The sequence below is a fragment of the Aquarana catesbeiana genome, linkage group LG13 (assembly GCF_042186555.1).
Source record: "Aquarana catesbeiana isolate 2022-GZ linkage group LG13, ASM4218655v1, whole genome shotgun sequence".
NCBI classification, from domain to species: domain Eukaryota; kingdom Metazoa; phylum Chordata; class Amphibia; order Anura; family Ranidae; genus Aquarana; species Aquarana catesbeiana.
Genome location: NC_133336.1, coordinates 207,353,654 through 207,381,067, shown reverse-complemented (window position 1 = coordinate 207,381,067; position 27,414 = coordinate 207,353,654). Strand labels below are relative to the sequence as shown.

At 45.2% G+C, this 27,414-nt stretch overlaps 1 protein-coding gene across 2 annotated transcripts in view; it reads left to right on the top strand.

Annotated features, from left to right (window-relative positions):
• LOC141117774 (NACHT, LRR and PYD domains-containing protein 3-like) overlaps positions 1-27,192 on the top strand; it is a 445,237-nt gene extending 418,045 nt beyond the window's left edge. For both annotated transcript variants that reach the window (XM_073610805.1, XM_073610806.1), the window contains exon 12: positions 27,068-27,192. In XM_073610805.1, coding sequence (XP_073466906.1) covers positions 27,068-27,152 — 85 coding nt within the window. In that variant the 3' untranslated portion in view covers positions 27,153-27,192. The remainder of the gene's footprint in view (positions 1-27,067) is intronic.
• The last annotated feature ends 222 nt before the right edge of the window (positions 27,193-27,414 follow it).

The following is a 27,414-nucleotide window of genomic DNA, read 5'->3' as shown; positions in this document are numbered from 1 at the left end:
CAGTGTTCAGCTAAAACTACAAGTTAGTGCAGTGCATCCTGCTCACAGTGTTCAGCTAAACTACAAGTTAGTGTAGTGAGCCCTCTGCACAGTGTTCATCTAAAGCTACAAGTTAGTGTAGTGCGTCCTTCTCACAGTGTTCAGCTAAAACTACAAGTTAGTGTAGTGAGACCTCTGCACAGTGTTCATCTAAAGCTTCAAGTTAGTGCAGTGCGTCCTGCTCACAGTGTTCAGCTAAACTACAAGTTAGTGTAGTGCTACCTCTGCACAGTGTTCATCTAAAGCTACAAGTTAGTGCAGTGCGTCCTGCTCACAGTGTTCAGCTAAAACTACAAATTAGTGTAATGTGTCCTGCTCACAGTGTTCAGCTAAAACTACAAGTTAGTGTAGTGTGTCCTGCTCACAGTGTTCAGCTAAAACTACAAGTTAGTGTAGTGAGACCTCTGCACAGTGTTCATCTAAAGCTACAAGTTAGTGCAGTGCGTCCTGCTCACAGTGTTCAGCTAAAACTACAAGTTAGTGTATTGAGACCTCTGCACAGTGTTCATCTAAAGCTATAAGTTAGTGCGGTGCGTCCTGCTCACAGTGTTCAGCTAAAACTACAAGTTAGTGTATTGAGACCTCTGCACAGTGTTCATCTAAAGCTATAAGTTAGTGCGGTGCGTCCTCCTCACAGTGTTCAGCTAAACCTACAAGTTATTTTTCTGTGAGCTCTGCACAGTGTTCATCTAAAGCTACAAGTTAGTGTAGTGCATCCTGCTCACAGTGTTCAGCTAAAACTACAAGTTAGTGTAGTAAGACCTCTGCACAGTGTTCATCTAAAGCTACAAGTTAGTGTAGTGCGTCCTGCTCACAGTGTTCAGCTAAAACTACAAGTTAGTGTGGTGTGTCCTCCTCACAGTGTTCAGCTAAAACTACAAGTTAGTGTAGTGAGACCTCTGCACAGTGTTCATCTAAAGCTATAAGTTAGTGCAGTGCGTCCTGCTCACAGTGTTCAGCTTAAACTACAAGTTAGTGTACTGCGTCCTGCTCACAGTGTTCAGCTAAAACTACAAGTTAGTGTAGTGAGACCCCTGCACAGTGTTCATCTAAAGCTATAAGTTAGTGCAGTGCGTCCTGCTCACAGTGTTCAGCTAAAACTACAGGTTAGTGTAGTGAGACCTCTGGACAGTGTTCATCTAAAGCTACAAGTTAGTGCAGTGCGTCCTGCTCACAGTGTTCAGCTAAAACTACAAGTTAGTGTAGTGAGACCTCTGCACAGTGTTCATCTAAAGCTACAAGTTAGTGCAGTGCGTCCTGCTCACAGTGTTCAGCTTAAACTACAAGTTAGTGTACTGCGTCCTGCTCACAGTGTTCAGCTAAAACTACAAGTTAGTGTAGTGAGACCCCTGCACAGTGTTCATCTAAAGCTATAAGTTAGTGCAGTGCGTCCTGCTCACAGTGTTCAGCTAAAACTACAGGTTAGTGTAGTGAGACCTCTGGACAGTGTTCATCTAAAGCTATAAGTTAGTGCAGTGCATCCTGCTCACAGTGTTCAGCTAAAACTACAGGTTAGTGTAGTGAGACCTCTGCACAGTGTTCATCTAAAGCTACAAGTAGGGATGAGCTTCGAGTTCGAGTCGAACTCATGTTCGACTCGAACATTGGCTGTTCGCAAGTTCGCCGAACAGCGAACAATTTGGGGTGTTCGCGGCAAATTCGAATGCCGCGGAACACCCTTTAAAAGTCTATGGGAGAAATCAAAAGTGCTAATTTTAAAGGCTAATATGCAAGTTATTGTCATAAAAAGTGTTTGGGGACCTGGGTCCTGCCCCAGGGGACATGGATCAATGCAAAAAAAAGTTTTAAAAACGGCCGTTTTTTCAGGAGCAGTGATTTTAATAATGCTTAAAGTCAAACAATAAAAGTGTAATATCCCTTTAAATTTCGTACCTGGGGGGTGTCTATAGTATGCCTGTAAAGGGGCGCATGTTTCCTGTGTTTAGAACAGTCTGACAGCAAAATGACATTTTGAAGGAAAAAACTCATTTAAAACTACCCGCGGCTATTGCATTGCCGACAATACACATAGAAGTTCATTGATAAAAACGGCATGGGAATTCCCCAAAGAGGAACCCCAAACCAAAATTAAAAAAAAAAAATGACATGGGAGTCCCCCTAAATTCCATACCAGGCCCTTCAGGTCTGGTATGGATATTAAGGGGAACCCCGGCCAAAATTTTTAAAAAAAAATGACGTGGGGTTCCCCCTAAATTCCATACCAGACCCTTCAGGTCTGGTATGGATTTTAAGGGGAACCCCGCGCCAAAAAAAAAAAAAAAACGGCGTGGGGTCCCCCCAAAAATCCATACCAGACCCTTATCCGAGCACGCAACCTGGCAGGCCGCAGGAAAAGAGGGGGGGACGAGAGTGCGGCCCCCCTCCCTCCTGAACCGTACCAGGCCACATGCCCTCAACATTGGGAGGGTGCTTTGGGGTAGCCCCCCAAAACACCTTGTCCCCATGTTGATGAGGACAAGGGCCTCATCCCCACAACCCTGGCCGGTGGTTGTGGGGGTCTGCGGGCGGGGGGCTTATCGGAATCTGGAAGCCCCCTTTAACAAGGTGACCCCCAGATCCCGCCCCCCCCCTGTGTGAAATGGTAAGGGGGTACATAAGTACCCCTACCATTTCACGAAAAAAGTGTCAAAAATGTTAAAAATGACAAGAGACAGTTTTTGACAATTCCTTTATTTAAATGCTTCTTCTTTCTTCTATCTTCTATCTTCCTTCATCTTCTGGTTCTTCTGGCTCTTCTGGTTCTTCCTCCGGCGTTCTCGTCCAGCATCTCCTCCGCAGCGTCTTCTATCTTCTTCTCCTCGGGCCGCTCCGCACCCATGGCATGGGGGGGAGGCTCCCGCTCATCTCTTCATCTTCTTCTCTTCTTCTCTTCTTCTCTTCTTCTCTTCTTCTCTTCTTCTCTTCTTCTTTTCTTCTCCGGGCCGCTCCGCAATCCATGCTGGCATGGAGGGAGGCTCCCGCTGTGTGACGGCGCTCCTCGTCTGACAGTTCTTAAATAACGGGGGGGCGGGGCCACCCGGTGACCCCGCCCCCCTCTGACGCACGGTGACTTGACGGGACTTCCCTGTGACGTCACGGGGAATGCCACAGGGAAGTCCCGTCAAGTCACCGTGCGTCAGAGGGGGGCGGGGTCACCGGGTGGCCCCGCCCCCCCGTTATTTAAGAACTGTCAGACAAGGAGCGCCGTCACACAGCGGGAGCCTCCCTCCATGTCAGCATGGATTGCGGAGCGGCCCGGAGAAGAAAATGAAGAAGAAAAGAAGAAGAGAAGAGCGGGAGCCTCCCCCCCATGCCATGGGTGCGGAGCGGCCCGAGGAGAAGAAGACAGAAGACGCCGCGGAGGAGATGCTGGACGAGAACGCCGGAGGAAGAACCAGAAGAGCCAGAAGAACCAGAAGAACCAGAAGATGAAGGAAGATAGAAGAAAGAAGAAGCATTTAAATAAAGGAATTGTCAAAAACTGTCTCTTGTCATTTTTAACATTTTTGACACTTTCTTCGTGAAATGGTAGGGGTACTTATGTACCCCCTTACCATTTCACACAGGGGGGGGCCGGGATCTGGGGGTCACCTTGTTAAAGGGGGCTTCCAGATTCCGATAAGCCCCCCGCCCGCAGACCCCCACAACCACCGGCCAGGGTTGTGGGGATGAGGCCCTTGTCCTCATCAACATGGGGACAAGGTGTTTTGGGGGGCTATCCCAAAGCACCCTCCCAATGTTGAGGGCATGTGGCCTGGTACGGTTCAGGAGGGAGGGGGGGCCGCACTCTCGTCCCCCCCTCTTTTCCTGCGGCCTGCCAGGTTGCGTGCTCGGATAAGGGTCTGGTATGGAATTTAGGGGGAACCCCACGTCATTTTTTTTTTTTAATTTTGGCCGGGGTTCCCCTTAATATCCATACCAGACCTGAAGGTCCTGGTATGGAATTTAGGAGGACTCCCACGTCATTTTTTTTTTTAAATTTTGGTTCGGGGTTCCCCTTTGGGGAATTCCCATGCCGTTTTTATCAATGAACTTCTATGTGTATTGTCGGTAATGCAATAGCCGCGGGTAGTTTTAAATGAGTTTTTTCCTTCAAAATGTCATTTTGCTGTCAGACTGTTCTAAACACAGGAAACATGCGCCCCTTTACAGGCATACTATAGACACCCCCCAGGTACGAAATTTAAAGGGATATTACACTTTTATTGTTTGACTTTAAGCATTATTAAAATCACTGCTCCTGAAAAAACGGCCGTTTTTAAAACTTTTTTTTGCATTGATCCATGTCCCCTGGGGCAGGACCCAGGTCCCCAAACACTTTTTATGACAATAACTTTCATATAAGCCTTTAAAATTAGCACTTTTGATTATTCATGTTCGTGTCCCATAGACTTTAACGGTGTTCGCATGTTCGAACAAACTTTTTTCCTGTTCGCATGTTCTGGTGCGAACCGAACAGGGGGGTGTTCGGCTCATCCCTAGCTACAAGTTAGTGCAGTGCGTCCTGCTCACAGTGTTTAGCTAAAACTACAAGTTGGTGTAGTGCGTCCTGCTCACAGTGTTCAGCTAAAACTACAAGTTGGTGTAGTGCGTCCTGCTCACAGTGTTTAGCTAAAACTACAAGTTAGTGTACTGCGTCCTGCTCAGTGTTCAGCTAAAACTACAATTTAGTGTAGTGAGACCTCTGCACAGTGTTCATCTAAAGCTATAAGTTAGTGCAGTGCGTCCTGCTCACAGTGTTCAGCTAAAACTACAAGTTAGTGTAGTGAGACCTCTGCACAGTGTTCATCTAAAGCTACAAGTTATTGTGGTGCGTCCTGCTCACAGTGTTCAGCTAAAACTACAAGTTAGTGTAGTGCGTCCTCCTCACAGTGTTTAGCTAAACCTACAAGTTAGTGTAGTGAGACCTCTGCACAGTGTTCATCTAAAGCTATAAGTTAGTGCGGTGCGTCCTGCTCACAGTGTTCAGCTAAAACTACAAGTTAGTGTAGTGCGTCCTCCTCACAGTGTTCAGCTAAACCTACAAGTTATTTTTCTGTGAGCTCTGCACAGTGTTCATCTAAAGCTACAAGTTAGTGTAGTGCATCCTGCTCACAGTGTTCAGCTAAACCTACAAGTTATTTTTTTGAGAGCTCTGCACAGTGTTCATCTAAAGCTACAAGTTAGTGCAGTGCATCCTGCTCACAGTGTTCAGCTAAAACTACAAGTTAGTGTAGTGAGACCCCTGCACAGTGTTCATCTAAAGCTATAAGTTAGTGCAGTGCGTCCTGCTCACAGTGTTCACGTAAAACTACAAGTTAGTGTGGTGCGTCCACCTCACAGTGTTCATCTAAAGCTACAAGTTAGTGTAGTGTGTCCTGCTCACAGTGTTCATCTAAAGCTACAAGTTAGTGTTGTGCGTCCACCTCACAGTGTTCATCTAAAGCTACAAGTTAGTGTAGTGCGTCCTGCTCACAGTGTTCACGTAAAACTACAAGTTAGTGTGGTGCGTCCACCTCACAGTGTTCATCTAAAGCTACAAGTTAGTGTAGTGCGTCCTGCTCACAGTGTTCATCTAAAGCTACAAGTTAGTGTAGTGCGTCCTGCTCAGTGTTCAGCTAAACCTACAAGTTATTTTTTTGCGAGCTCTGCACAGTGTTCATCTAAAGCTACAAGTTAGTGCAGTGCATCCTGCTCACAGTGTTCAGCTAAAACTACAAGTTAGTGTAGTGAGACCCCTGCACAGTGTTCATCTAAAGCTATAAGTTAGTGCAGTGCGTCCTGCTCACAGTGTTCAGCTAAAACTACAAGTTAGTGTGGTGCGTCCTGCTTACAGTGTTCAGCTAAAACTACAAGTTAGTGCAGTGCGTCCTCCTCACAGTGTTTAGCTAAACCTACAAGTTAGTGTAGTGAGACCTCTGCACAGTGTTCATCTAAAGCTACAAGTTAGTGTGGTGCGTCCTCCTCACAGTGTTCAGCTAAAACTACAAGTTAGTGTAGTGAGACCTCTGCACAGTGTTCATCTAAAGCTATAAGTTAGTGCGGTGCGTCCTGCTCACAGTGTTCAGCTAAAACTACAAGTTAGTGTAGTGAGACCTCTGCACAGTGTTCATCTAAAAGTACAAGTTAGTGCAGTGCGTCCTCCTCACAGTGTTCAGCTAAAACTTCAAGTTTGTGTGGTGCGTCCTCCTCAGTGTTCAGCTAAACCTACAAGTTATTTTTTTGCGAGCTCTGCACAGTGTTCATCGAAAGCTACAAGTTAGTGTAGTGCGTCCTGCTCACAGTGTTCAGCTAAAACTACAAGTTAGTGCGGTGCGTCCTCCTCACAGTGTTCAGCTAAACCTACAAGTTATTTTTTTGTGAGCTCTGCACAGTGTTCAGCTAAAGCTACCTGTAGAAGGTTGGTGGTGTTCTCATACTATGGGCAGGCAGTTGATTTTGCTAGCTGCAGTATCAGTACATATATATATAAATCCCAGCTTAGTGCAGCTACAGGCCATTAGTATGTCTGGAAGGCCAAGAAGGAGAGGCAGACAGTCACAAGCCAATAAGAGAGGGCGGGCAAGCAGGCTCTGTGTCTAGTGCTGGTCATGGAGATGGTGCATCCTCATCAGCACGTGGCTGTGGGACACGCTTGGCCTTTTTTTCGGCAGCTGGCCATGTTGAGCTGCAACATGCGGAAGACTTGGTCGAGTGGATGACCAAGCCGTCCTCATCCTCCTCATCCTCTCTCACCCATGCTCAGGGTACTTTGTCTGGCAAAGCAGCTGCCTCTTCCCTCGGCTCAATGTCATCAGTGACTCCTTCCCTAGCCCCACCATGTCCTCCTGAGGAGTCCCTCGAACTGTTTGACCACAGTGTTGGGTACATGCTCCAGGAGGATGCCCAGCGTTTGGAAGGCTCTGATGATGATACTGAGCTCGATGAAGGCAGTAACATGAGCACGGACAGAGGGGGTACCCAAGAAGGACAGCAATCTGGCAGTCATGCTCCCCCTGCTGCAGCATACTGCCAGGTTTGCTCCTGGCAGTGTGCTGCAGCAGGTGATGAGGATGAGGAGGGAGGGGATGATGCGGTCACCATCTCAACATGGGTGCCTGATAGGAGAGAGGAGGAGGAGGAGGAGGAGGAGGCGGCACATCACCAACGAGGAGGATGCCCTCCAGGGGCCAGCCTAAGGGCAGCACACTGACTGCATCACACCCCAAAGCTCTGCATTTGCAGGGCGCTGTAGTCTCTGCACGTTATTTAAAAAGCTCTTTGATGTGGGCCTTTTTTGAGACGAGTGCATCAAATCACACCGCTGCTATTTGCAACATATGTCCCAAGCGTATCCCGCATTGCCAAAACATCTCCCGCTTGGGTACCACATGCTTGACCAGACATATGTTGACCTGCCATGCAGTTCCTTGGCAAGCGTATCTAAAAGACCCACACCAAAGAACAAAGAGGACCTCTCCTTGCTCCTCATCAGCTGAGATCTCCAACCCCACTATACCTTCAGTCCTCTCTGAGACCTGCACTGAGGGGAATGAAGGTGTAGAATTAGTTTGTCACAGCCAAGTACTTGTGGGCAATCTGCTTTCGGTACACCGACGTCAGATTGCATCAGGCAAATTTCCCTGCCCCAGCTGCTGCACCACCAAAAGAAGTTTGCTCCCAGCCATCCACATGCCCAGCAGTTGAATGCTAGCTTGGAAAAATTGCTAGCACTTCAACTTCTGCCTTTTCAGTTGGTAGACTCTGCCCCCTTCTGTGAGTTTGTGGAATGTGCGGTTCCTCAGTGGCAGGTACCCAAATGCCACTTTTTCTCACGGAAGGTGATTCCGTCTCTACCAGCATGTGGAAGGCAATGTCCATGCCTCGCTGGACAGGGCGGTGCATATTGCCGCTGACTCATGGTCCAGCAGGCATGGACAGGGATGTTAACTAAGTTTTACGGCGCATTGGGTGACTCTGCTGGCAGCTGGGAAGGATGCAGGACAAAGTGCAGTAGTGTTGGAGGTTGTTCCGCCACCACGCCTCCAAATTGCCACTACTACTGATTGTGACACACCTCTCTCCTCCACCCCCTCCTCTTCTTCTTCCTCCATGGCCTCTACCTGTGCTTTGTCCTCGGAACCAGCGGTGCTCTGTAGGCGTTTAAGGGGCTACGCAAGTACGCAGGCCAAAAGATGCCATGCGGTGCTTGAGCTGGTGTGCTTTGGGGACAGGAGCCACACTGGGGCAGAGGTTCTGTCAGCTCTGCAGGGGCAGGTTCAGAGGTGGTTGATGCCACGCCAACTTAAGGCAGGAATGGTGGTTTGCGACAATGAAACCAACCTCCTCTCTGCCCTTCTGACAGGGACAAATGACCTATGTGCCCTGTTTGGCTCACGTCCTTAACTTGGTGGTGCAGCGGTTCTTGGGCAGGTACCTGGGCTTACAGGATGTCCTGAGGCAGGCCAGGAAAGTCTGTGTGCATTTCCACTGGTCATATTATGCCAGTGCTCGGCTGGCGGACCTCCAAAAGGAGTTTAACCTGCCCAAAAACCGCCTAATCTGTGACATGTCCACCAGGTGGAACTCAACGTTGGCCATGGTGCAGCAGCTGAACACGCAGCAGAGGGCCATCAATGAGTACCTGTGCAACTATGGCACCAGGACAGGGTCAGGGGAGCTTGTTTTTTTTCCCCACGCCAGTGGGCCATGATCAGGGATGCATGCACTGTCCTGTCACCATTTGAGGAGGCCACGAGTATGGTGAGCAGTGACAGTGCATGCATCAGTGACACTGTCCCCCTTGTCCACCTGTTGGAGCACACGCTGTGTGGAATAATGGACAGGGCACTTGAGGCAGAACAGAGGCAGGAAGAGGAGGACTTCCTTAGCTCTCAAGGCCCCCTTTATCCAGACAGTGTTCCTGCATGCCCGCCGATCACACAGGAAGAGGACGAGGAGGAGGAGGATTCTGTCAGTATGGAGGTGAAGCCTGGCACTCAGCATCAGCAGCAGTCTTTAAGGGATCAGTCCCAAGCAACACATGGACTTGGACTACGTGGCTGGGAGGAGGTGGCTGCGGACCATGTCGTCCTTAGTGACCCAGAGGACTCTGGACCGAATGCCTCAGCAAACCTACGCTGCATGGCCTCCCTGATCCTGCAAAGCCTGCGTAAGGATACTCGTATTGGTGGTATCAAGGAGAAGGACCAATACTGGCTGGCAACCCTCCTTGATCCACGTTACAAGGGTAAGGTTGCAGACCTTATCTTGCCGTCGCAGAGGGAGCAGAGGATGAAACATCTTCGGGAGGCCTTGCAGAAAGGTTTGTGCAATGCATTCCCAGAGACTGGGAGGTTACAAACTCCTGTTTCTGGACAACGTGTTGCTGAGGCTTCGGTCAGTCAAAGAAGGAGCGGAGGAGAAGGTGGCCATCTGACCGATGCGTTCAGACAATTTTTTAGTCCGCAGCCCCAAGGTATGATTGGTTCCAGCAACCATCGCCAGCGTCTGTTTTACATGGTGCAGGAATACCTAGGGGCAAGATCCAACTTGGACACCTTTCCCACTGAAAATCCTCTGGGTTACTGGGTCTTGAGGATGGATCACTGGCCAGAGCTTGCACAGTATGCAATTGAGCTACTGGCCTGTCCTGCATCTAGCGTTCTTTCGGAACGCACATTCAGTGCTGCTGGAGGCTTTGTAACCGATCACAGGGTGCGTCTGTCCACTGACTCAGTCGATCGACTGACCTTCATAAAAATGAATCAGTCTTGGATCACCACCAGCTACCAAGCACCTGATGCTGATGTAACTGAATAATTTTTTTTTAAATCTCAGATCCCTTCAAAGACTGCCTATGCTGATGCTGAGTTACTATCCTGAGTAATTATCCTCTTCCTCCTCAATGATCATGCTGATAGCTTGTAAGAACATTTTATTTTCTGGGTGCCGTCACCGGTGCCTAAGGCCCAATTTTTCAGCCAGGGCGTGTAATTACAATTTTTGATGCAATACTTTGCAGCAGGGCTCGTTCCTGCATTCTAACTAGAGTATCTGTGAGGGGTTGCAGTGTTGTGGCACCAGCACCAGTGCCTAAGGCCCAATTTTTCAGCCCCTGTTTAACAGGGGCATGTAATTACAATTCTTGATCTAATATTTCACAGCAGGGCCCGTTTCTGTGCCCACCAAGAGCGAGTGAGGACTTACAGTGTTGTGGCACCAGCACCACCACCACCACCAAAGGCCCAATTTTTCTGCCCCTGTTCAACAGGGGCATGTAATTACAATTCTTGATCTAATATTTAACAGCAGGGCCCTGTGACGGCTTACAGTGTTGTGGCCACAACAACACCTAAGGCCCAAATTTCTGCTGAATATATAGGGCAGGCCCCTACTTTCAAACATCCAACTTACAAAGGACTCCTACTTGCAAACGGAAGGAGACAACAGGAAGTGAGATGAAACCTACCCCTAGGAAGGGAAATTCTCTCCTGTAAGAGTTAATATGGGAAAAACATTTCTCCTTTCCACTGATGCTTTATCACCAATCCTTGTTTCACAAAAAAACCCCAAATTTTCAAAAAACATTTGTCATTGGGACAAAAAGCGAGGTGAAATCTTCTGAAGAGGAGCACAGACAGCAAAACAAATGTCACGGGGGTGATATGTTTTAAAAAAGATTTTTTGGCTGGAGCTAAACACGTTAAAAATGTACTCGTTCAAAATTACAAACAGATTCTACTTAACAACAAACATACAGTCCCTGTCTTGTTTGCACCGCCTGTATACTGCTGTTCAGAGTATATAGGGCCTGGTGGCCCCACACCTTTCCTTTTTTTAATTTGGGTGCGGGGTTCCCCTTAATATCCATACAAGACCCAAAGGGCCTGGTAATGGACTGGGGGGTACCCATGCCATTTGTCTCACTGATTTTCATCCATATTGCCAGGCCCCAACATTACATTAAACCCGCAAGCAGTTTTAACCACTTCAGCCCCGGAAGGATTTACCCCCTTCCTGACCAGAGCACTTTTTACAATTTGGCACTGCGTCGCTTTAACTGCTAATTGCACGGTCATGCAATGCTGTACCCAAACGAAATTTGCGTCCTTTTCTTCCCACAAATAGAGCTTTCTTTTGATGGTATTTGATCACCTCTGCCGTTTTTATTTTTTGCGCTATAAACGGAAAAAGACCGAAAATTTTGAAAAAAATTGATAATTTCTACTTTTTGTTATAAAAAAAATCCAATAAACTCAATTTTAGTCATACATTTAGGCCAAAATGTATTCGGCCACATGTCTTTGGAAAAAAAATTCAATAACCGTATATTTATTGGTTTGCGCAAAAGTTATAGCGTCTACAAACTATGGTACATTTTCTGGAATTTACACAGCTTTTAGTTTATGACTGCCTATGTCATTTCTTGAGTTGCTAAAATGGCAGGGCAGTACAACCCCCCCCCCCAAATGACCCCATTTTGGAAAGTAGACACCCCAAGGAAATTGCTGAGAGGAATATTGAGCCCATTGAATATTAATTTTTATGTCCCAAGTGATTGAATAATGACAAAAAAAAAAAATTACAAAAAGTTGTCACTAAATGATATATTGCTCACACAGGCCATGGGCATATGTGGAATTGCACCCCAAAATACATTCAGCTGCTTCTCCTGAGTACAGGGATACCACATGTGTGGGACTTTTTGGGGGCCTAGCCACGTACGGGGCCCCGAAAACCAAGCACCGCCTTCAGGATTTCTAAGGGCATACATTTTTGATTTCACTCCTCACTACCTATCACAGTTTTGAAGGCCATAAAATGGCAAGATGGCACAACCCCCCCAAATGACCCCATTTTGGAAAGTAGACACCCCAAGCTATTTGCTGAGAGGCATGGTGAGTATTTTGCAGCTCTCATTTGTTTTTGAAAATGAAGAAAGACAAGAAACATTTTTTTTCTTTTTTCAATTTTCAAAACTTTGTGACAAGAAGTGAGGTCTGCAAAATACTCACTATACCTCTCAGCAAATAGCTTGGGGTGTCTACTTTCCAAAATGGGGTCATTTGGGGTTTTTTTTGCCACCTAGGCATTCTATGGCCTCCGAAACTGTGATAGGCAGTGAAGAGTGAAATCAAAAATTTACGCCCTTAGAAAGCCTGAAGGCGGTGCTTGGTTTTCGGGGTCTCGTACGTGGCTAGGCTCCCAAAAGTCCCACACAGGTGGTATCCCCATACTCAGGAGAAGCAACAGAATGTATTTTGGGGTGTAATTTAACATATTCCCATGGCATGTTTGAGCAATATATCATTTAATGACAACTTTGTGCAAAAAAAAAAAATTGTCTCTTTCCCGCAACTTGTGTCACAATATAAAATATTCCATGGACTCGACATGCCTCTCAGCAAATAGCTTGGGGTGTCTCCTTTCCAAAATGGGGTCATTTGGGGGGTTTTGAACTGTCCTGGCATTTTATGCACAACATTTAGAAGCTTATGTCACACATCACCCACTCTTCTAACCACTTGAAGACAAAGCCCTTTCTGACACTTTTTGATTACATGAAAAAAATATTTTTTTTTTGCAAGAAAATTACTTTGAACCCCCTAACATTGTATATTTTTTTAAAGCAAATGCCCTACAGATTAAAATGGTGGGTGTTTCATTCTTTTTTTCACACAGTATTTGCGCAGCGATTTTTCAAATGCATTTTTTGGGGAAAAAACACACTTTTTTACATTTTAATGCACTAAAACACACTATATTGCCCAAATGTTTGATGAAATAAAAAAGATGATCTTAGGCTGAGTACATGGATACCAAACATGACATGCTTTAAAATTGCGCACAAACGTGCAGAGGCAACAAAATTAATACATTTTTAAAACACTTTAAAAGCTTTTACAGGTTACCACTTTAGATTTACAGAGGAGGTCTACTGCTAAAATTACTGCCCTCAATCTGACCTTCGCGGTGATACCTCACATGCATGGTGCAATTGCTGTTTACATTTGACGCCAGACCGATGCTTGCGTTCGCCTTAGCGCGAGAGCAGGGGGGACAGGGGTGCTTTTTTTTTTTTTTTCTTTATTATTTTTTTGCTTTTTTATCTTATTTTTAAACTGTTCCTTTCATATTTTTTTTAAATCATTTTTATTGTTATCTCAGGGAATGTAAATATCCCCTATGATAGCAATAGGTAGTGACAGGTACTCTTTTTTTAAAAAATTGGGGTCTATTAGACCCTAGATTTCTCCTCTGCCCTCAAAGCATCTGACCACACCAAGATCGGTGTGATAAAATGCTTTCCCAATTTCCCAATGGCGCTGTTTACATCCGGCGAAATCTAAGTCATAAAATGCTCGTAGCTTCCAGTTTCTTAGGCCATAGAGATGTTTGGAGCCACTCTGGTCTCTGATCAGCTCTATGGTCAGCTGGCTGAATCACCGGATGCATTCTCAGGTTCCCTGTTGAGACAGGAGGGCCAGAGAAAAACACGGAAGACGGTGGGGGGGCCTTCCCTCCCACTGCTTATAAAAGCAGTCTAGAGGCTAATTAGCCGCTAGGATTGCTTTTACATGAAAGCCGACCGCTGGCTGAAAAGAATGATACCAAGATGATCCCTAAACCTGCAGGCATCATTCTGGTATAACCACTCAAAGTCGTGAATGGCGTACCTGAAGACAAAAAAAAGGTTAACAATAAAGCACAGTAAACGGTAAAGTATAAAAAAATTGCATACCTGAAAAGCAAACATGATAAAACATAATAACAATAAAACATTGCAGAATAGAATACAGTAAAAAAGAGCAGAAGAATAGAGAGAGAGAGAACAATAAAACGACAACTATTTTTTTTTATGTTATATTTTTGTTTGTGTTTTTTTTTTTTTTTTTACACTTTTTTTGTAACTAACTTTTATCATGGTAACCGGTTCCAGGTTCGGGTCTCTCAAAATGCGATGGCATCTTGGGAGACCCTGTGAAAGTGTGTCCTAGTCTGTGCAATGCTGTACCCTACGCTAATACTCAACTAGTGAATGGTAGCGTTCAAAACATTCATCAATGCAAAGACCAGGATTGTCAGGACAGGAGGGACAATAATAGTGGGTGTCACGCCTATATCCGCGCTTGCTGCAGACACAACATCTTTTTGGGGGGGTTCATTGGGTAAGGGTACTTGGGAGGACATAAAGAAAATGCCTCTCATGCAGCCGACTGCATTTGGTTGGGGATGTGAATGGGGGAAGTACGGGCGCTGCAGAAGTGGTGGGTTCCCAATTAGGATTGGCGAATGCAGCAGGAAGGGCATTATGGGCACGACGGCCTGTGTTTGTCTTCTTGGTGGCAGCGGGACACTACTTGTGCTTGCCACCTCACCAGCTTGAACTGCATTTATGGGACTCGCCACGTCACCAAGTGTTACTGCAGTGTTGGTTTGACTACGACCGGGGTGTACTAGGCCGCTGGCGCTTGCCAGTTCACCAAAACGCTACCAAAAACACTGTTAGCGATCGCAGGGATCAGGCCTGACTCTGCGAACGCTGCAGTTATGCATTTAGTGTTTTGTAAGTGACCGTGATCGATCGATACTGCACTTGGGTGGGCTGGGCTGGGCCGGGCGGAGGGGCAAAACGCAGGTGCTAGCAGGTATCTGGGCTGATCCCGCTAACACTGCGTTATTGGGAACCCTAAACTGCTGGGGACGCTAGTATAGATCTGATCGGATCAGATATTGATCCGTTCAGATACTATACCACTAAGGGAGGTGTACGGTGCGTGCGTGGGTGTTAGCAGTACTGGCACTAACCTGACGCTGCCTGGGGCTGGTGCTTACCAGTTCACCAAAACGCTACCAAAAAAACTGTTAGCGATCGCAGGGATCAGGCCTGACTCTGCGAACACTGCAGTTATGCGTTTAGTTTTTTGTAAGTGACAGTGATTGATCGATACTGCACTTGGGTGGGCTGGGCTGGGCCGGGCGGAGGGGCAAAACGCAGGTGCTAGCAGGTATCTGGGCTGATCCCGCTAACACTGCATTTTTGGGAACCCTAAACTGCTGGGGACACTAGTATAGATCTGATCGGATCAGATATTGATCCGTTCAGATACTAAACCACTAAGGGAGGCGTATGCTGCGTGCGTGGGTGTTAGCGGTACTGGCGCTAATCTGACGTTGCCTGGGGCGATGCATATCACCGCCGGGCGATCAGGGGGCTAAACCTTTATTAGATAATAAACGGCGGGTGCCCTGACACTATAAAAAATAAACAAACTAACCAGCGTCACCCGTAACGGTTATACGGTGATCAGTGGTGAAAGGGTTAACTAGGGGGCAATCAAGGGGTTAAAACATTTATTAGGTAGTATATGGGGGTCCCTGTCGCTATAAAACGCTGACGGTGAACCTAAATATTTACGTCCCTAACTAGCGTCACCAGCGACACTAATACAGCGATCAGAAAAATGATCCCTTAGTGACACTGGTGACAGGGGGTGATCAAGGGGTTAAAACTTTATTAGGGGGGGTTAGGGGGGTACCCTAGACCTAAAGGGGGCTAACACTCACTGCCCTACCACTTCTAACTGTCACAAACTGACACCATGCAGTAATCAGAAAAAAAAAAACTGCTTGGTGTCAGTGTGACAGGGGGGGGGGGTGATTGGGGGGCGATCGGGGGGGATCGGGGGTGTAAAGTATGCCTGGCATGTTCTACTGTGTGTGTGTTTTACACTTACTCAGATGTCTTCTCTCCTCGGCGCCGGAACGGAAACTGCCGAGCCGAGGAGAGATGACATCATATCCTCTGCCTCTGTGTACTATACAGAGGCAGGGGATGTTTCTCATTGGCTGGGAGCAATCGCGAGGGGGGGCCATGATCGGGTGGCCTCCCCCTCGTCTCTCAACGCTCCCAGACCAAAGCCGACCACCGCTGGCACCGGGGGGTCCGATAGGACCCCCCATCCACGGGAAGGCAATCACGTACCAGGTACGTGATTTTGCCTGCCCGTGCCATTTTGTTGACGTATATATGCGTTAGGCGGTCGGCAAGTGGTTAAATTACTTTTTTTTCCTTTAAAAATGACATTTTGTACAGGGACTGTTCTAAGCACGGGAAACACGCGCCACTTTACAGGCATACTATAGACACCCCCCAGGTAAGATATTTAAAGGAATATTTCACTTTTTTTACTTTAAGCATCATTAAAATCACTGCTCCCGAAAAAACGTCCGTTTTTCAAAGTTTTTTTTGCAATGATACATGTCCCCTGGGGCAGGACCCGGGTCCCCAAACCCTTTTTAGGCAATACCATGCAAATTAGCCTTTAAAATGAGCACTTTTGATTTCGAACGTTCGAGTCCCATAGACATCAATGGGGTTCTGACGTTCGTGCAAATTTTCGGTCCGTTCGCAGGTTCTGGTACGAATCGAACCGGGGGTGTTCGGCTCATCCCTAACCATGGCCAAGGTGCTTGTAGAGAAGTTTTTCGTACATTATGGACTCCCAGTGCAGATCCATTTGGATCAAGGAAGAGACTTTGAGGGTCAGCTATTACATCAGTTACGTACTTTGTTGGATATCAAGAAATCCCGCACCACGCCTTATCACACTCAAGATGATCCTCAGCCTGAACATTTTAATAGAACTTTATTGAACATGCTGGGAACATTGACTCCAGACAAGAAGCAGCATTGGGAAAACCACGTAGCAGCGTTGGTTCATGCCTATAATTGTAGAGAGAGTGATACTACCGGTTACTCCCCTTTCTGTCTTATGTTCGGGAGAGAGGCTAGACTTCCTGCTGATTTGGCCTTTGGCACTTCTCTGGATGATATTCCATTAACATTGCATAAAGGATATGTGAACAGGCTGCGAAAGAATCTGCAACAGGCCTTTGAGAAAGCAGTGGAGCATGCTACTACCAGAAAGTCCCGAAGCAAGAGGAATTTTGATGCAAGGGTAAAAATTCAGGATTTGCAACCAGGTGATCGGGTGTTGTTGAAGAATCTAAGGGTGCCTGGAAAGCACAAACTGGCAGACCGGTGGAGGCCGCAGCCTTATATCATGTGTAAACAGGTTCCTGGTTTACCGGTGTATCAAATTAGACCTAAAGGAGAGACGGGACCGAGGAAGATGTGGCATCGGAATCACTTGCTACCATTGTCAGATGCAGTGAGGGTCCCACCAGTTCCCCAGCTACCTCCTCAAAAGCCAACTCCACCTCATACACGTTCACAGAAAGAGATACCAGCTGAAGTTGAAGAGGATGATGAATTTGGAGAAGATTACGGGTATTTCCAAATTCTTAGTCCGATATCTTCGTCAGAGGAGAAGGAGGCGGATCAGGAAGATGATGAATTTGGGGAAGAGTATGCATACTCCCAGCTTCCTAGTGCGGTGCCATCATCCTCACAGACAAGAAGGAGGGATGAGGAAGATGACCTGGTATCAATGCCTACCTGGTTTTGGACAGAAAAGAGCTCAATAGCCAGCCCTCTGAGAAGAATAAGGGAGAGAAACAAAGAGATGGAAACTCTCATGCCCCGTACACACGGTTGGACTTTGTTCGGACATTCCAACAACAAAATCCTAGGATTTTTTCCGACGGATGTTGGCTCAAACTTGTCTTGCATACACACGGTCACACAAAGTTGTCGGAAAGTCCGATCATTCTGAACGCGGTGACGTAAAACACGTACGTCGGGACTATAAACTGCGCAGTGGCCAATAGCTTTCATCTCTTTATTTATTCTGAGCATGCGTGGCACTTTGTCAGTCGGATTTGTGCACACACGATCAGAATTTCCGACAACGGATTTTGTTGTTGGAAAATTTTATAGCCTGCTCTCAAACTTTGTGTGTCGGAAAATCTGATGGAAAATGTGTGATGGAGCCTACACACGGTCGGAATTTCCGACAACAAGGTCCTATCACACATTTTCCATCTGAAAATCCGACCGTGTGTACGGGGCATTAGAACTTTGCCCCCACAGGCGAAAGAATTGGTCAAAGTGAAGTCTCAACAGCCCTTGGAGAAGGAGAAGACAGTTCATAGGTCTCTTGGGCCGGAATTTCAGAAGACTTTATTAAGAAAGGATGTGGAAGAAACTGGAGCTGTGATGGTCTTTCCTGAAGACAAAACGGGAGATTTAATTGATTTCTCCAGTTGCCAGTGCCTGACCCTGAGGAGTCAATACCTGTTCCTGTACCTGCAACCCAAGATTCTTTTATTGACTTGAGTAATCGAATCGAAGGCAGGGACACAGTCACAGACTTAGCTCAGCCTGCTGGGAGATACTCTTCCATGCGGTTAAAGAGGGACATGCATCCTCCCAAGAGACTTACGTATGACACACTGGGAGAGGGTTCTGAAGAGCAGATCCATACGATTCATAGGTCAGCTCCTGAAGCTACACCCCCCCACTGTTAATTGGGTAGGGGGCGACTCTAACCTCTGGCACTGATGGGTGGGACACTGCAATTGCCCTGGCCTGTTCAAAGATTAATTATGAACTCACTGATGATGTGTATCAGCTGATTCGAAAGAATCCAGTGATGTGTAAATATTTGTCAAGATTGGAATGGGATTAGAATTATAACCTGGTTTTCCTTTCAGCAAGACAAAGTTGAGTTTCTTATCTTTGGGGACCAAAGAGTTTGAGCAGGGGGAGTGTGTAGCCATGCTTAGTAATTTCTGTATTATAATAAGTAAAGTTCTTCAGAAAGGAAAGGCTCCCTCTAGTGTCCTTCTCTTTGTATTCATGCTGTTATGACTTTTGTTTGCCCTTTGCAATAGCTTCAATGCATTGGGGGATGTAGTGAATGAGGAAGTGACTAATATGTAAATTACCAGTCAAAGAACTACCTACCCACAATGCCTACTTACCTACCCACAAGGCCAAGCCACAGAACTGCTTGCTGGGTAGGGGTATAAAAGAAAGAGGCGTGGCACGTTTTCTCTCTCTCTGGACACCATTAAAGACCTGCCTGCAGGGAGCTGTGTGATCAGAAAACTGCGGCCTGTGAGGCGCGGAGTAGAATCGTTTGACTTCCAAGGAGTACCGGGACACAGTGTGCTGGATCAGCATGTGAACAGAGTGGAGAGCTCGAGATAACCCAAAGGTTTCCTGTATTATAGTCACCAGCGATCAGTTGAAACGGTGAGGAGTGACTGCGCCAGCGTGGAGCGGGACTGAAATATCAGGAGCAGAGCAGTACAAGCATCTGGGCCCTGTGTGGTGAGCGGGCACTTGCCCAGACTGATCTAATACTTTGTTGCTGTACAGACTCAGTTCCAGAAGGCTAGTGAGACCTGTAGTCCCACAGAAGGGCTTCATTTATTTAGACTGTGTACTGTGAGGCCTCAGAGTTTGTTTTATTATACTGCAAAGTGAACACGGTGTTGCATCCTTCAGTAGGGAAGAAGTTTCACAAGTGCTCTATATAACCAAGCACACAGTTACTTATTCATCATCTTTACTATAACTTACTACTTATATGTTTCCTGGATTACAAATACTGCAGTATAATAAGCTAGCTGAAGAAAGAAGACCAAAGACTTTCCTTTTCTCTATAAATGCTCTTACTTCTTTTATGCACTCTAATGCTCTGTACACACGGTCGGACATCGTCCAAGATGAAGCTACGCTATAGGCAATAGCAAAACGCATTGACATCATCAACGCTGACTCGTCACGGGCGCTGTGCTTCGGATGTGAGGAATTACGAGGAGGCGGCTGCAGGTGTTAGGTGAATCGAGCCAGCCTGATCCATCTGTCTGACCCGGCACTGAAAGGACTGATTGCCTCCACTTACTTGCTGTGGATTTGTGCCCCATATGGGAAACACCTGAAGCTGGCAGATTCATGTCAGCGGGCGGACGCCACAGCACCGGACTAAGAAGGAGGTAAAGTTTGCGGTGTGCTATTTGTATTTCCCGCTATCCCTCCAGCCATCGATGCAGAACACGGAGCTGCACTAACCACCAACAGCTGTCCTCTCCTCGTGAAGAGGATATCATGAAGAACGGCCAACTCTGATCAGAATCTAGAGAATCAACCTCTAATTAAGCAGAGCAACAAATGGTAAAGTTCCTTACCTTCACTAATTAAAGTGTTTACTTCATATTCACTACCTCATTGTAAGTAACTTTTTGCCTGAAATCATCTATGTGGATCACCACTATTAATTGAACTCTGCCAAATAATATCTTTAATCTGCCTGATATCACTCTATGGGACAGGTTACAATTTTGTGGACTCCTACTGCTTCCATTCAACTAACTTAGTTACCAAGGTCTCTCTTGCTATAGAATTAGAGTATATATTAGCAGTAGGTAGCTTACCTTAATCCTCCCCCCTCCATCCATCCCCACTCATCCCCAAAGGATCTTTCTTGCTGTCAACTGGTTATTTTGGATCACACGGGACATGAATATCCCACCAACCAAATACATTCAACCCATCAATTATTTTATTACCAGTCGACAATTAGCAAGACACTTAAGCGTCCGGACGTTGATCTTCGTTAAGTGTGTTATTTGTCTTTTATATTGTTTTTTGTTTTTCTGTCTGGCTTGTCATCAAATCATGCATGTAGCAATTGGGTCCTATTGGACCTAATTACATCTAATCTATTTTAATTTTAATCCAAGGTTGTTGCACAATGATGATTAATTGTATTTTAATTATTTAATAAAGAGATTTATATTTTTTGGCAATACAGTTAGCAATTCTTTGGTAAATATATAACAATATTGTTGCCACAGTAACCCCTTACCCGACCACTAGAACCGGGTGCTGCCCCTTTCTTCTATGCAGATTATGGTTACAGCAACAGTCGATACACTTAAACACTACAATTGGTCATTTAATTATTTGACCACTCTTAGGTGTTACTTGTTCCCACTTCCCCTTCCCTTTAGCTTAGCTTTTGTGTGATCGGAGCTTGTTGTCGGAAATTCCGACCGTGTGTGGGCTCCATCTGACTTTTTCCATCGGAATTTCCGACACACAAAGTTTGAGAGCAGGCTATAAAATTTTCCCACAACAAAATCCGATCCTTTAAATTCCGATCGTGTGTAGACAAATCTGACGAACAAAGTGCCACGCATGCTCAGAATAAATTAAGAGACAAAAGCTATTGGCTATTGCCCCGTTTATAGTCCCGATGTGTTTTACGTCACCGCGTTCAGAACCATCAGATTTTCCAACAACTTTGTGTGACAGTGTGTATGCAAGACAAGTTTGAGCCAACATCCGTCTGAAAAAATCCATGGATTTTGTTGTCGGAATGTCCGATCAATGTCCGATCGTGTGTATGGGGCATAAGAACTGCATTACAACCTAGGGAGAGCCCTTGAGTATAAGTTGTAGATATATATATATGTGCTGTATTACATTACTGCATTGTATTTGAAATTGCATTGACAGTTTAATGAGTTTATGCTCTGGGGTTCAGGTGGGAGTGTGCTCAGTGTCAGGACTTTATAACACGGAGAATAAGTCCCGCTTTCTGCCTGTCTGCATATACTTCCCCAGCAACCATTTGAAGTATATGTATTATTACCATTTTCATTTGTGATATCTGAGTTTAAATACTGAATTCACACTGTTACAATTATATTACAGTAAACTCTTTACGTGGTTCAGTAGCTCTGTGTACGCTCTTATTTGTTAGCACTGCATTGCAACCTGGAACCGAGCAGCCTAATTCTTGGATCTTATCACACTCTGTTATCAGCCATGAAATAGTCTTTTCCTGTAACCTTGTTATAATCCGATATTCTATGAAGTCCAATAAGTAGTAATATAGATATAGTAGTAATATAGAAATCTGATCTTACTGAAATGACCAGTCAGAGCCTCATATGAGCTTCTTGTCACCTGAGATGACCATCTGCTATTAAGTGTCAGGGGATCTCCCCATTACTTCCTATGAGTACAGAGCTCTTATTAGCAGAGATAAATAGAATATCAATTAAAAATCATCCCGTCCAATCACTAGCAATGCTGATTCCGGCCTCACACGGTCTGCTGATACCATTCATGCTCCATACACAAGGAGATTATAGTGTATTCTGTGCTCATCCTGTGTATGGTGTTATCACCGTCTCTTCACATAGATGACAATATTGGGGTCTGTAGTCCATTATTTTTTTTTTATATTCACTGGAGTTTTATAAAGTAATCTGATCTGAATGAAAATAAATACAATTCTGTATTACTAGATTAGATAATGAGCAGAGAGGTGGAGAGACCCTTAATTGTTCTGGTCTCGGGGGGAGTTGATGGATCAGTTTTGAAGTTCCATAGAACAGGATCTTTTATGTTTTTTATTGATTTTAGTCTGTAAAATATTTACAATATCATAAACAACCATAAGTGAATCAAAACAGGTACAAGAAAGTCAGAGTATCAGTATTCACAAACCAATAGTATGATGTAATGATATGTAAAGTTGAAGTAGTACAGGATGTTATTAGAGGAGTGTATGAGATCTTCTTATCAGGCAATATTAACAATTATAATTTAAGTAAAGAAGAATATGACACAATGTATAAATACTGTATATAAAGGTGATTATATAAATGTAACAACCTGTTTACTCTAAGCTCTCTGACCTCCATGGCCATGATTTAAAACTAGATGGAACAAGATTGTATTTTTAAACCGTGAAAGGGATTCTTTACTGTTAGAGCAGTGCAAATGAGCAACTCCCTCCCCCAGGTTGTGGAATTAGCTGAGAGGTGAATGAATTTAAAAAAAGGAGATATTTTCCTCAGTGGGCACAATACAGTCTAATGGAAATTGTTACATTTGATAGGAGGTTGTTGGAGGAATTTTTCTGATCACCAATAAGTAAGGACGTTTTTTCGCCACCTCAGAAAATTAGACTATTCATGTCGGGCTTTTTGCCTTCCTCTGGATCAAACACATATAACTCACACACAAAGTTTGAACTTCATGGATCTGTGTCTCTTTTCAACCTTGTCTACTATAAAACTTTGAATGTGTAGTCCATTTTCCCAAATGTCATAATGTCTTAAATCCCCATAAGACCCAACTCCATGCAGTAAAAAAATCCCCCCTTGCAGTTAGGCCCCTCGGTTCAAAAAGCAGAGTGGTAGAGGAATATGGAATGATATTTCACTATTCTACACTCTGACAGGATTCAGAGCTTTCCTTTTCTATTTGATGCTCCAGCTTATGAGTGGTTCCTCACCTACAATGTAGGACCATTAGCTCTGCATTGTACTTTATTACATCATTGTGTGACTGTCTGACAGAGCCAAATCCATAGCTCTGCTCAAGACTCATCCCTCTTATACAATGACAATGCGGTTCTGGCCCCTATAGTCTGTCTTCACTCTCTGTGGATCCTATCATTGTCAGCAAACCAGGAGTGGGGAAATGTGTCAAGGAAGGTTGGTTCTCAGGTGGAGACATTGTTCTATGCAGTCGTCATGTTGACAATCAAACATGGCAAGAGGAGCTAAGAGTGGAGTGCGGCTGATACATTCTTTCGTATATCTGCCAGAGTGCTTGAGACAAGAGGATTTGGGGGATCAGTCACACAGATGAAGGGAGCCGGCCAAAGTGAGACATGAGGGAAGTATTATTCCCTTAAAAGAAAACACACCCACATTTTTACATTCGGCTCCATTCACATCTCAGCGATCCAAATCTGGGGCAGAATTCTGCCCGCGAATCAAAATTGGGGCAAATCACAGGATGCTTGTGCGATGCCAATACCTCTTAATGGCACCCCAATCACGGCACAACTTTGCTGTGATGGTCACATGATAAATCTTTCTGCAATCACAGCAAATTGCAACACGTGATGCTGTTGCTCAAAGGATTTCCGCAATTGCAGCACGATTTATCTCGTGGCAAAATTGCACCACAATTGGAGTGCTATTAAGAAGTATTGGCATCACACAAGCGTCCCGTGATTTTCCACAATTTCTAATTGCGGGCAGAATTGCGGTGATTCCGCCCCAGATTTGGATCACTCAAGTGTGGAGCCTTAATGTCCCCCAGTGCGCACTCCACAAAATAACCTGGTATAAGATATAAGATGTATATCTATTATAACACTTTAGGAACATTCTGTAAAACTGCAGCTAATGAATATAAACACATAGCACAATTAGTGATTTGTATAGTTATAGTGCAAAAGTGAAACACCATGTGCAATCCAAAATTCTTCAAAAATCAACAACCACCACTAAGGACATTGTGAACTCTTATAAAACATTTACACCTCATAGTTATAAGAGATCTAGCTGCACTTATGGGTGAGCCCCTCATAAAAGACTCCTGGACTGAAGAGTCCCGGTCTGGGAGCAGAGAGAGTGAAGTGTCACCCGAGGAAGAAATACTCTATGAAATACTGTAGGATTAGATCCAGATACTTCAAGTGATGGGTCATACTGCTGACTCCATAGGGGGGCACACCACTTATTAACAAACTCTTTCTCAAATGGTTACAAGGATGGCAGATTGCTTGGGAGGCACAATGAGCTTGTCAGGATTTTCTATAAAGGAAGACTGCAACCAGAAGATGCACTGGAAAGGCCTTGGTGGTCTTAGGAGCCCCTAAGGAGCCTAGACTGGGGAGAGCACTGGTGGAGGGGACTGGCTGTTCTCCAAGGTTTAAAGTGGTGCTCACCACATCAATAAGGCTACTTTCACACTGAGGAGCTTTACAGGTTCTATAGCAAAGCGCCTCTCCTCTCACTCCAATGAGAAAGCCAGAGGGCTTTCACACTGGAGCGGTGCGCTGGAAGGACGCTCCAAAAAGTCCTGCAAGCAGCATCTTTGAGGTGCTGTAGGAGTGGTGTATACACTGCTCCTAAAGCACCCCAGCCCGCTTTTAACCCTTTTTCGGCCATTAGTGGGGGTTAAAAGCACCCCGCTAGTGGCCGAAAAGTGCCACAAAAACTATGGCAAAGTGCCACTAAAATCAGCTGTGCTTTACCGCCGACGCCCGCCCCAGTATAAAGTGCCCTCAGAGTGTTTATGTTGGGAGTAATGGCAGAAGACTGATTCCTCAGGTACAGGTTCATCTCTCATGGGCTTTAGAGACTCGGCATCCAATAGAGTCTAGATAGATGAAAGATGAAAGGCTGCTAATGCTGTGTGCAGATCAGATAGAGATTCTGCAGGGGAAGGTGGGGGCGGAGCTTATGGCCTTTGCTGTCAGAAATCCTCAGTGCTGAATGACTGCATTGAAATCCTTCCTAGATACATCCGAGGAGGAGGACACACGATGGAGATACAAGACATCCAAGTCTTCTTCTTGGGATTAGATATACTTTACATGACAAAAAGAGGAATATAAAATGGTACAATGGGAAGCTCATGTACTAAATAATTGTATTAATAGTGGATAATGGACTGAAGCCCCCTATCAAAAATAACCCCCTATGAGAATAAAAGGTGACAGCATTGTCCCCCCCCAGCCTTCCATACAACCCCCATCCCCCATACCAGTACTGGTACTATGGTAAAGTAGAAGTGCAGTGTGAGGAAGTCCCCTCTAGTCTCCAGCATTGATTGCTGATAATCCTCCACAGAAGATGGAATTGTTGGTGATGGTTATGACATGTAAATCTGACTGATGATTAGATAATAAGAAGTACAACATGGACAGTGGATGGACTCTGAGATCTCCAAAGCTGGAATGTACAGAGCAGAGGACAGGAAACAGCTCAAGCTTGTAGAGAGAGTTCAGATCAGCAAAGTAATAGAATTCCTGCAGACAGAAGGTGAGAGAGACCAGTCACCGGGGAACACACATCCTTCACACATCTCCAGTCTCATGGGGAGGAGCCACTTATCTGTATTTATACATCACATCACCAATAATCTACAACAATCTTTATTGAATGGAAGAAAAAAGATGCCAAGAATGTCATATCACAGCTGACCAATCATTAGATGTGGGGGCTGCATTCGTTTTTTCCTCTATTATCTCCTGGTGGTCTGGCCAGTAAGACATCTCCTGTATTAGTGAGACACAACTCTGGAGGAAGGAGAAAGGAGGCACAGCAGCATTTTTAGTCATCTGAATGGTTGTGATAAATGTATTAGCAGATTTAGATACACTAACAAATTGAAGCCAAACTCCAGCTCACACTTTATAGTCAGTTACAACAAACAGTTTTTGGGGGATAAAAGTTTTTCATGAATAAATAAAAGCGGATCATATTAATCACCACTGCCAGTGTTAAATGGTTTGTCTCATCCATGTAAACTGATACATTCTGCTGGAGATGTTGTGCTTTTGAAAAGACCTGCTGGCTGGTTCACCAAATGAAAATAGAAGAAAGACAAAAAAAGGAAATCTTTTACAGCCGTCACATCTAAGAATTGGTGAGCTGCAATATAAGAAATGTTGGCTTTTGGGTTTAATAAAACTTTAAACTTTTCTCATCAGAGTAGAGAAAAGACATCCGTCCTCCGAGGACACCAGCAAAAAACTGAGGCATGCTGGGAGGAGGAGGGATTATCCTGGCCCCGCCCACAATCTTTTCATTTCCCAGTGTCAGATTCCCCTGTAGGTGGCAGTATAACCCAAACTTATCTGAACTGCTGTGTCCCTCATTGGATGAGAAAGAAAGAGAAGTGTGACTGTGATTGGTGGGTTTGGGACATCACAGAACAAATGACCAATGAGGAGGAAGATTTCCTGTTCTATAATCTGATATCTCCCATCATCCTCCATTGTGCAGTGTCACTTCTTAGTTGGTAAAGTCCTACAAGAAGGTGACAGGATGGTGTAAGATCATCACACACAGTACAATCTGACCATACAATCTTTATACAATCAGCTTTATATCTTCCAGAACGATGTCATATGAGGACCGACCTAAACTATCATATCAGTCTCTATACAATCAGACAGATCCTTACTCTACATACTTGTTGGAAGATCAAACAGAGATTGTACAATCAGATTGTAATGTGTGTGGTGAGCTTAATAGATATCCTGGAGGATGCTGGGAAATAGTGGAGAGAATTCTGCTGAGATCTGATGACTCTTTATATCCTCTCTTCTAGGATTGGCTACTTATTTTCAGAGAAATCAAGAGGAGAACTAAGAAATCTGGAAAAGCTCCGACCAGAAATGAGGATTTATATGTGATCACCCCAGAGGAAGAGACTCGGCTACAGCTGTGAATGGAGGAGGGGGAGGGGACATTGCTGTGAATGGAGGAGGGAGGAGGGGAGATTTCTGTGAATGGAGGAGGGGGGAGGGAACATTGCTGTGAATGGAGGAGGGAGGAAGGGACATTGCTGTGAATAGAGGAGGGGGGAGGGAAAATTGCTGTGAATGGAGGAGGAGACTCGGCTACAGCTGTGAATGGAGGAGGGGGGAGGGGACATTGCTGTGAATGGAGAAGAGG